This window comes from Styela clava, chromosome 13 (genome assembly GCF_964204865.1).
Source record: "Styela clava chromosome 13, kaStyClav1.hap1.2, whole genome shotgun sequence".
NCBI classification, from domain to species: Eukaryota; Metazoa; Chordata; class Ascidiacea; order Stolidobranchia; family Styelidae; genus Styela; species Styela clava.
This window is the reverse complement of record NC_135262.1, coordinates 11,250,295-11,261,553: the sequence shown is the minus strand read 5'-3', so window position 1 is coordinate 11,261,553 and position 11,259 is coordinate 11,250,295. Positions and strand designations below refer to the sequence as shown.

Below are 11,259 nucleotides of genomic sequence, written 5' to 3'. Positions count from 1 at the left end.
AGTGAGGAGCTCAAATAGAATGTGGAAAATCGAAAGCAAATGGACTAAAGGTCTCTAACTGATTCAAATAGCCAAACAAGCGACAAAAACGAAGGCGAGGACACTATCAACTCTTCAAGCAACCAACGTACGAGAAAGAATGCGTGAATATGTCAACACGTTGTTGTAAGAAATGTCGGCATTGTGTCGTCATAATTTCGGGGCTAGCCCTGATCGGCCCCGATGATTTAGTAAAAGAAACAGAAAACAAACGAGACAAACGCGGCGAGTGGAAGATAAAAGAGAGAATACGATATACAATGAGCAACCGGGGCAAAATCGGCGTCGCCCCGTCTACGTTCGGCGAAGGCTTTGCGAGCGAAAAATGAACCATGTCGGGAGAATAGGGCTAGTGTAGACAGTCTGTGCAACCGATATTGAGGTATTTTTCGAATATTTTTTATTATACCGGAAAAACAACCGGGGCATTGCCCCGGTTGGCCCTATTGACGGGCAGCCACTGATTTGCAAAACATGCTTCGCCGTTAAAACGCATTGTGACTCAACAAACACATTCTACGGCATGATGACTGTAGAAGGGGAATAGCAATTTCAATAGTAGCGTATATAGAAACATGGGAATCAGACATCAGTTGAATGGCAAAACGAAAGTTCATCAAAAATTACATTCAATATAGATTCCATCTTCTCCTGAAAACTGTGAAGTAAAAGGACAGCGTGTTTTATGCTATAAAGTTCTTGGACATATTTCATTGAGACCATCAAAATTCAAACTTTATCTGAAAGCCGGGTTTTCCATATTGATGCAAATCAAAACAAGGGCTCAGAACCCACCAAAAATTAATGTATTCGTTTTATAATGTTCAGCAGCAGATAAACCACTAATAGTCAGTTGAATAAAAATCCATTCGGAAAACTCTTTTCTATAATAAAAAACTTAGTGGGCCACAGAACTTTCGCGCAACAAAAAGTGGGCCAAGAACGAAAAAAGGTTGAGAACCACTGCGCTAGTCGTTACGACCCCCCACATACACACCATTTGAAAATTCCTGGCTACCCCCTGTCCAGATTCCAAAATTAACAACATACAATCTTGAATAATAAAAATTGATACATAATAAAAATCGATGTTCTGAACAAGCTATTGCACCTTAGAAATCTCTTGCAAATACAGAGCAAATGACTGATATCACAACACTGGCACTGACCCGTTGACGGATAATGTATAACTGCGTTTGATCCTTCGCTCTTGTCCAAAACAGAAATTGCTGCAATCATAGTTTCCATTCGAATTCATGCATCTATCTTCTAAAGGACTACACAAAAACCCAGGAAAATTTGCTTTAAACAAACAAATTTGCATTTACTGTAAAATTACAGTAGTTGTTGCTTGCTTTTGAAAAAAAAAAAAAAAATCAAATAGTGAAAGAATATTGAACAGGTTTTAGCAATTCTACACTGGACAATTCTTCCGTAAGGTAAATATATATTTCAGTTCAAAGAACATTGTTTTCACTCAGATGTCATCAAATATAAATAGATATTGACTGTTATTGTTATTCTAAGATGCATGGGATTTATATTACTTGATATAAGCAGTGATAAAATGTAAAGAGGGGAACAAGAACGAGATATACATGAAAGCCAATTTGAAACCTCTCCTTGTATAGAAAAAGCAGCAAAATTGGATCCCATAGGCATAAATAGGAATAAATAAAATTTTATAATTCGTTTTCAAATTAACACATCTTAATGATTATTTATTTTATTCTTGTTCATTTACTGCGGCAGACTGAATTTTGGGTAATAAATATAAATAAATAGTATTCACTTATTGATGAGTAAAATGCAAAGTGAAATATAGATGATTAAATTGAAAAAATATCCGGAAAAAAAAATTAGGTCTTCCCAAAAGCATTGTATAAACCAGGGCTCTTTAAACTGGGAGTCCCGGCCCGACGGTGGTTCACAAGAGGAGTTTAATTGTAGTCGCGGTAAAATCTTTTTCTACACCAACTCATGTCAAAACAAAATATTGATCAAATTTGGAAACAAAACTGAGAAATCCACCATCACTGGAATAGAGTTAGATTCGATTTTTAGTGTGAGAATATGTAAGCAAATTGGTGTCAATAAAGAGATTGTCAATTTCTTTTTTCAATACTTTCCATATTATCAAATTACCTAATATCCTGAGGGTTGTAAAAAAGTTAGGTCGTGAAGGACAAAGTTAGAAGAACACTAGTACAAACCAATAATTGCTCGGCTCGGATAATGTTCGGATTGAATATGAAACTGGTTTAATAGTATACATATACCAGAGTACAAACTTTTGTAACCATGGTGACAACTTATCCTACCTACTCAAATTTGTTAGTAATCTAGTCATAACACCGCCTATTGTCATTAATAATCATAACAATGAATTTTCTTATTGAGAAATATGATAATTTTACAGCAAAATGGTGAAAGTGTAACAGCAAGATCAGTAACAATAAAATATTCAAAATAGATGCAAAATTTTGGAGTTGTAAGCCTAGTTCGAATAGGGAATATAATTTTTTTATGAAAGTTTAATCAAAGCAAGTATGTGAGCTCTGATCTGAAAACTAATAAATGGATGATAGATGTGTTGACAAACGACTGAGGTGATCACAAGCTAAAGAAGATTTACTGGATCCGCAAAATCATAAACAGTATACAATAACACTGTTTTCGATTTTATAAAATTAGAAGAAAATAAGGATAAAATTTATATATAGTAATCAAGAAAATCAATTTTAAGATTTCTTTTTCCGAGGTTTTGGTGACGACGACGTCATTGATTTTAATTTTTTATCATCCCGCTTCATTTTCTTTCTTCTTTTCTTTGAAATCGTCAGTTATTTTATCCAAATTGCTTGCAGTGTTTTTTTTGCTCTCATTGGCGATCTAGAAAGATACGAAGAAAAAATTACAATAACAAGTACTATGAAATTGGCTCCATCAATGCTCTTATTTGGGGGTTCTCAACCAGGTGTAAATTTATCCATCGAAATATTCACTTTCCTCATTAACTACTGGACCAATTGCTTTGAATTTTCAGTAGTTGAAGATTGTATTTTTCGCTAGAAAGCTATAATTTGAAAATTTCCGTGGCCTCTATGAAATTCGTTTTTGGTGTGCGATGATGTCATCAAAATTAAAAAATGCTCTTCTTGTGGCGGTTTCTTGTAAGTTCAAATCTGCTGCTCAGCTGCGATACGGTACCGGCAGGCTACAGTGACAGATTGCATACCCGTACCACTTCGTGTCCATATATATTCGAGCATCGCTCTCATGTTTAGTAAATAGCTACAAACAACACGCTAATTACTATGCCAAAGCCATCTTCCAAAACATCATCCTCACTGAAGACGTTTATTCTTGCTTTCCTCTCCAATTAAGTCTGGTACAACAGCCATTGATATTTAGCAATATGTAATGAGCTACTATTTTTGTGAGTGCCAGATTCTTTCTCACTCGGCATTGTCTACCCAATTTTTTACACCCTTGGTAAGGTGGCAGCTTACAGGCATGAGATTTGACCCAGAAATGAGTACCTGTGATGCCTACACAGTTAAGTTCAACAATTTAATCTCTAGACTAGACCAAATAAATGATCAAACCTGTTCTTCCAAATCTCTTATTTCTCTCATGACTTCTCCAGTTTTATCCACAGTTTGCAAAAGTTGAGAACAGATGATGTTTAGGGATGCTATCAGATATTTATAAGCCTGCCTTACAAAATCATCTTTTTTGGCGTCCTGTAGACAATAAGGGACATAAAGTAAAACTTGGAAGTAATATACTCAAATCAATTTTGTTTTATAACGAGAAAAAGATGTGAATTGTTACACAAAGATCTGGGAAATTTATTAATGAGCCGTTTACTAGATGCAAGAATAAAATGTCTTGCATCCATAGAGAACTATAAACAACTATTACAAACCTTGAAGATAGCTTCATCAGCAGCAGTAAATGTACGTTCAACTCTTCCTTCAAGCTGGTTGATTTCTTTTTGTAAAGACCTCATGTCAGCGAGAACTTTTTAAATCTCTTGTTTTTGTTTTCGAATATTCGCTACAATTTCGAAAATTCGTTTCGTATAAGACTTTCGGGAAACATCTCCTGTCATATCCCCATATTGCGTAGTCAGTTCTTTCTCTAATTGGTCTTTCCGTTTCATTTCCTCTGTGTTTTCCTTGATACGCTGTCGCACCAGTTCAACTTCTTTCATTTTCCTTTCTGATTGAGTCTACAAAACAGAATAAGGGATAATATGTCTTCTAATACCACCCAAAAAACACCGAAATTTGCATAAATTTCAAAAACTCTCCCTCGTTCCGCCGCAAATAAAATTCCCGTCGTAAACGAAAGCGAGATTTACCGTCGCTTATGTTAATTTCGAAGAAGACTTCTTATCAATAAACTAAAACCCGGAAAAACTAGACCAACAGTTTGCGACCGATTGCTAAATGAAACAGTGGAGTACATCAACGTACCCGCCGCAATCTAGCGACTTTTGTCGTGGGTACGTATACGTGCCCACCGCACGGAAAGGCCCAACGCCAATGGTTGTGGGTGCGCAAAATGCAATAAAACATAAATATTATTCGTTTTTGTTCATTGTTAGGCTCTCTGAAATCATCAAAAAATGAAATTCGCGAGCGCCAAAGAGAATTAAACAGTAAACGTTTCTTACACTGAAATATTAAAAAACGTTTTTCATTTTACCTGTATAACAAGGATGATTCCGCATACTGAAAATCCAATACTTATGACGACAGCGATAGATAAGACGACGTTGATAGGTGTGCATTTTGGAGTTTTGGTCTCGACAGTGGTATTGTTTGAAATACCTGGAAATAAATTAATCTTCACATGTCACACACAGTCATTGTGACCTTTTTACCTTCCTAAAAATCTGCAGCTGTAAAGCTATACGGGCACCAAAAATTGCCTTTATCAAAGGTTTTACTACTAGATGAAATTCTTATTTTATTACTTTCTTTTTAAAGCAACATCTCAATCAATAAATTTTTAGTTATTTGCAGATTGACCATTGCTTTGAATTTACGACGGTTTAGGCAAAACACAGTCTAGCCGAGAGTTAGTTAGAGACACCTAAAATAAAGAATGAATTTCAGTTATACAGCCAAATCCTTATGTATCAGTGCCACGTCCACAGCAAAGATATTGAAAAACCATGTTTAGCTAAAATACAAACAAACATTTCAGCACTCACTGAAAGGACACTTAACTTCTAAAAATACGGGAAATTTACTGAAATATCACTTACCTTCATTCGAGTTACCCTGGATGGCGCGTGGTTGTTCGTATGTTACACTCTCGTATAGGTCTCCCTCCGTTTCATTTAAAGTTTCTTCGTTTGCAATATATTAGTAGTCAATTGATGGGTCCCTTCTTGAAGATGGCGGTGGAGCAAATTTATGGCTTGCCATATTTAATAATAAAACCTAGACAAACGATTTCCTATATTGTCTTGCAAGCGAACTGACTTAGTGGTCGATAAAATGAGACAAGCTCGTCATACTACTACACGTATGTTGAAATATTTTTTACCAAATTAAAAAATACAAGACTCCGACTCTACAGTTTTGTAGTTAAGACAATAATGAGGCAAATCCAACTTCTCAGGTTTTAATATATTCTATCACACCCACATCGCCGCAACCAAGTTAACACTGTTTCCTCGTTAGAAGGTAGCACTAACTGCACAGGCACGATTGCGTTTCCTATGATTTACTGATTCAATTGTTACTTGTTGAATAAAAAAAGTACCTCATAACCAGGGCTTCCGTCGGATTGCACCAATAATAAAAACTAAGGACGACAGTAGGGCGAGTTACTGTCCTATTGTGACCAATGCCTGATTCCATGTTATGTGTTGAATGAAAACTACCCTATTAGCAAGCTTCCATCAGCTTGCACCAAAACAAAAATGAGGAAGGCGGTAGGACGAGTTACTATCCTATTGATAAAATATGAATAAATTAACTGAAAAGTGTATGACTAATTCAATTGTCATGTGTTGAATGAAAATTTACCCTATTAGCAGGCTTCCGTCGGCTTGCACCAATAAAAAATAAAGATGGCGGTAGGACGAGTTACTATCCTACTGCGACAATGCCTGAATAAACTAACTTGGAATAGGCAAGTATTTGTTTCTATTTAAAAAAATCGACTTTACGCATGATTCCATATCGTCACGCTAATACCCGAATTGCGTAAGCCATTTTTGGCGGTTTTGAGTTTTTCATAAAATAGGTATTTATGTAATGCTGCGCACCTGTCTGTTAACTCAAATTTTATTTTAAGAATTCCGAGACCCATAAAAATAGAGATTTTGTATGATAAGCAAATTTGTTCAATTGTTTTGTCATAATGAATTATCATTGTTACCGCAGAGCTATTGTGAAGTCACAAAGGCAAAATAACCTCGGCGAAGGATTTTTGAGTTTTTCCATTTCAGATTCTAGCTTAGCGCTTATAAATTTCAATTTATACTACAGTATAGGAAGGCGTGTACTTGTGATATTCACTGTCTGAGTCCAATTCACCTTGGTTGGCTTTTATATAAAGGTACATTGCTGTTTTATTCTTTATAGTTAACTTTAGTCTTATTTCGGTGGTGCAGAGCGTGTTATATTGATGAAATATATATTTTTAAACATAAAAAATAATGTAATTGAATCAGATTAGCTATTTTGGGCATTAGACATCGTATATACTAAGAATTACATTCGTTTTTAGATTGTTTGGTTTTCAGGACTGGTACATATAGTCAAGTTGCAAAATTGCGTATGTCCCCTAGTCATAGACACATTTCTGCCTAAGTCACAGTGCGCCATTCATCATAACGTCACATGACTGCGTCATACAAACTAACCTAAATTCGGCTACGATCAAAAAATTGAACTATGGCAAATTATTGACTCTCAATGGCATAGCAATATCATTAGGAAGTTTTTTACGTTTATCTCGAAACTGCTAAAAATGACTTACGCAATTCGGTTATCAGGGTGACGATATGCGAAATTGAAAATTGCGAAAAATGAAAAACGTTTCATCATATCAAAAATCATTTAAACCACGAATCGTTGGAAATCAGCGCTAACACATTTTACCACCATCGTCAACAGTTCATTTTGCGTTATAAAATTGAAAATATGTCGAGTTTTAAATGGCGCTTGTTTTAAAAATTAGAAAATAAAGATAGATAGCGGCCTGTCAATAACAGATATTTAGGTATATGACATGGTATAACCTATAAATGTGAGTTGTAGACCAATTGCAGTAAAACATGAGAAAGTGGCCGCAAAGTCACTTATTGTCACAGCATCGTCACGTTTATATAACAATTATTGAATGATGCGTAATCTCTCCCGCCTCCTTGAGTTGAAATATACTCGACCTATTGACTGATTGGCAAACTATTATTCTATAGGATTGTGGGCTACATACTATAAATTTTGATTATATTATGCCTCTTTAATACCTTTCAATACAAAACATATAATGGGACACGGCGATGTCTGATGGTATATTTGTGCATCTCATAATTATCACGGCTCTGCTTGGAATAATTTGGCTTAGTGTAAGCCATTTTTTCAAAGTGACTAACAACCTTACTTACCCATTTGACCGAAATGCCACAGCTACGTGTGCGATGATTTGGTGTGACGTGAGCTGTTTTGTTCCAAGTAGCCAAATGACTTTAGTCATCCAATTTGAACGTAATGACGTCGTGCATCAACTTATGCTAGTTGGGCGCGACCGAAACCATGAAAGAATACTCAAGTAAGTAATAGTTATCATCCTCACCGCTTCAAAGATTTATAGTAGGTTATACGGTATTGTGCACCATCAATTTCTTCAACGTTCACTAACAAGCTGATTTTACGCGACTACGTCGCAGAAAACATCGCATCGCATCTGATAATGCCACCTCATCATAATTGTCATAGACACCTAGCATACGAGTATAAATAATCACACGAATCTGGGGAAAAGGGCATTTTTTCCTCAATTTCTCTTTAAAAGTAATATCGTTGGTATCACCAGTTTATATGATTTTTAACAAGAAATTATATGAATCAGGTATATATACCGATCTCTTTTCAGAGGTGACACAATTGTCGAAACAATAAATTTACACTACACAAAGTGTACTGTACGATGAATCTCATTGCTTAAATGAAACCAAAATATCAATGCAATATATTGCTATATAATATATTGCACTTTTGAGGAAATATAACCTAATTTAACCAAGTCTAACCTGTTAAGTATAAAGAGGTTATGGTATTTGGTTTTGGTTTTCATTTTTGTAAATTTATTGTGGGGTTGCCTACATAATAGTCAATCTCGTCAGGGGCTCCATAAAACCAAAAGTTTAAGAACCCCTCGAGACCGATAAGCGATTGAATATATCTTGATCCCAACTTGTGTACACAACATTATCAATAGTTATGCAATATACAATTTTAATGACACATGGACTCAATCGACCAACCACACTTAGCATGGTGTTTCTGAGTTCTGGAAGCGTTTGTACTATTTTCTGCTAGAACCCTTTCCATAACCCCCTTGCATAAGAGTATATATAATCATACGAATGTTGGAAAAAGGAATTGTTGCCTCATTTGCTCCTTAGAAGTTTACTCAGCTATCCGGTTTACTCATATAATACTGACTTGACTAATTTTGTAACTTCCCAAAGAAACAATAACAGCATTAGGAATATTTGAAAACCGCAATTTGATTTTGTTTTTGGTTTCGTTTTTGTAAATTTATTGTGGCGCTCCCTAAAGACTAATAGGCAACCTCGTCAGGTGCTCCATAAAACCAAAAGTTTAAGAACCCTCTTCCTCGATGAGCGATTGAACATATTTCGCCAATATATATTATTAAAAAAATATTCATTCATGTGAGATCTAACTAATTTTACCAATACTGTTTAGGACGTGCGTTTATATTAAGCTCATTATATTAGAAGAAATATATAACCTAATTAAATATGCACAATATTCTTTAATTTAGCGACAATGATCGCCCCGGCTTCCATTTTAATTACAACCGGTGAGTTGAAATAATGTTTACATATATATATATATATCAGATATTATGCAAACCTGTTTGCCCTATCAAATAGAAATTGAAGCTATAGGCCTACGAGGCTCAAGGCCACGTAGCTCAGATAACGTTATAGAAAGCAGTGTCTTTGAATTATAGAATATTGATTTGTTTGAAATATATTTAACAGATTCTGCCATACACATTTCACCGACAACCTATTGGCACTTCTTGCCTCTGTTAGTTCTGTATTGCATATGGTGATGAACAGAAGAAGCGGTAGCGTAATTTCAAAAAATGATTAGAAACTACATCAATATATATATAGTAACCCAAATGAAAAGTTACGATGGATTGGATGTGACATAACAAACTGTGTAGTTTTCTCTTTTAAATTATCAGCCTCCTGTCCCTGAGTGTTTATGTTTGTAAAATTTGCTATGAATAAATGTGTTAGGGTGGATGTGTCTAATAATACCGATGATATCTTTAATTTAATTCAAATTATTTATTGCGTTAATGCTTGTTTTCCCATAGTCCACGTATTTGATTTATTTTCCCAACGGATGGGCTTTCTACACTGTTGTTATTAGTCTTGTTGTTGTAGTGGGAAAATCTATTCTCAACAAACGGTAGGTGCGAGACTCCTTTCCGCATTTTTAATATTCACGAAAACATTGTTTTGACATTTGACCTTCGCGTCCATAAGTGTTCTCTTTTCTATAATAATAACTAATCCACAAATAATCAACTGTGGCGCAGTAATTGAAAAATGACTGACATCACGACGTCCTCAGTTCAGTAAAGTTATGTATTCATCAAAACATATCATTTTTTGTCTGTAATATTTTTGTACTGAAATAAGTTCTTAAGCGCTTTCTTAAAGATCAAATCTTAAAGTTTATTTTATACTTTGTCGGAGGCGCTCCGGGAGTATTTGTAACAAGATGACGCACAACCTGAACAACTATGGCCTGATATCCATAATATGTTCAGGTTGTGCGCCATCTTGGTACGAATACTTCGGGAGCCCCTTGTTGGGTATAAAATGTATCCCTGGATAGTGGAACGGCAACGGCAGACCTTGAAGGTTCACTACGTCATGCGATTCGGGTTATACGAGTTGAATATTGTGTACATAAGATAAAAAGATTAGGGATTAAAATTATTTTGAACTATTGCATAAAGTATTTGAGCACATGTCATATTCTCATAGTTACAAATAACCCATTCATGTTTTTTTTTATCAATCGGCGACCTTGCAAGAGGAATTGAAAGAGCATGGTCAGGACTAATCCCCCAGTTCACGAAAGACGAGTTTATTATTTCAAACAAATATGAACATAGTAACACTGGAAACGACGTGGCAATATTCATGAAGATAATTTAACATTATATATTGCACAAGCACGAAAGTCGAGTGACTAATCCACTAATGTGATTCATCCAATGCCAGCAAAGATGTTAAGGTGTGCCCAACGACTAACATGGTTTGCCTGTGATCATAATTACAGTAGCAAGCAAAATCTGGGGTGAAACAACAACCTCAAAAGAAAGTTTGCAAAAGATCCAATGGTACATTTCATATCAAATAAATTCAGGTTAGCTTGCAGAGATATGAAACTCCGAACTACAATAGGAATATTTGAACGTTCGCGACTTTACCAAACTCCTCATACGGCTGATTTCTGACTTTTTTTGAGAATTCAAAAGATTCTAAGTGATTCAAGAGCCTTGCTGCACACTAACACAAATATATTTCTGGAACATTTCGTCTGGCCAAAGCCAGACTTCTTCAGACATATTGTACATAGTTCAACTATAACAAGAAAAGCAGTTGCATGCATATTTAGACACTTGTTGTTTAAACATTGTTTAAATATGCAGGCGACTGCATTTTTGTTGTAGTTGAACTATGTATGTCTGAAGAAGTCTGACATTGGTCAGACGGAACGTTACAGAAATATATTTGTGTTAGTGTGCAACAAGACGCTCGATTCACTTAGGATAGTCATATTTACACTTGCTACAGCATCCTTGCATTAAATGCACAGGCATACGGATCCACCGGCACGAAAACATAAAAGAAGGATAAGTAGTTTGTCTCGCAGAAAACAAACCATTAGTTCAAGGAATTCTGTT

At 35.3% G+C, this 11,259-nt stretch overlaps 1 protein-coding gene across 1 annotated transcript; it reads right to left on the bottom strand.

Moving 5' to 3' along the window:
* Positions 1–1,564: 1,564 nt before the first annotated feature.
* On the bottom strand, positions 1,565–4,258 carry LOC144431418 (coiled-coil domain-containing protein 22 homolog). The gene is made up of 3 exons (XM_078119529.1): positions 3,971–4,258; positions 3,648–3,785; positions 1,565–2,931 (listed from the first exon to the last, which is right to left on the bottom strand). The coding sequence occupies exons 1-3, from the start codon at positions 4,052–4,054 to the stop codon at positions 2,839–2,841; spliced, it is 315 nt and encodes a 104-aa protein (XP_077975655.1). The 5' UTR covers positions 4,055–4,258; the 3' UTR covers positions 1,565–2,838.
* Between the last annotated feature and the right edge of the window lie 7,001 nt (positions 4,259–11,259).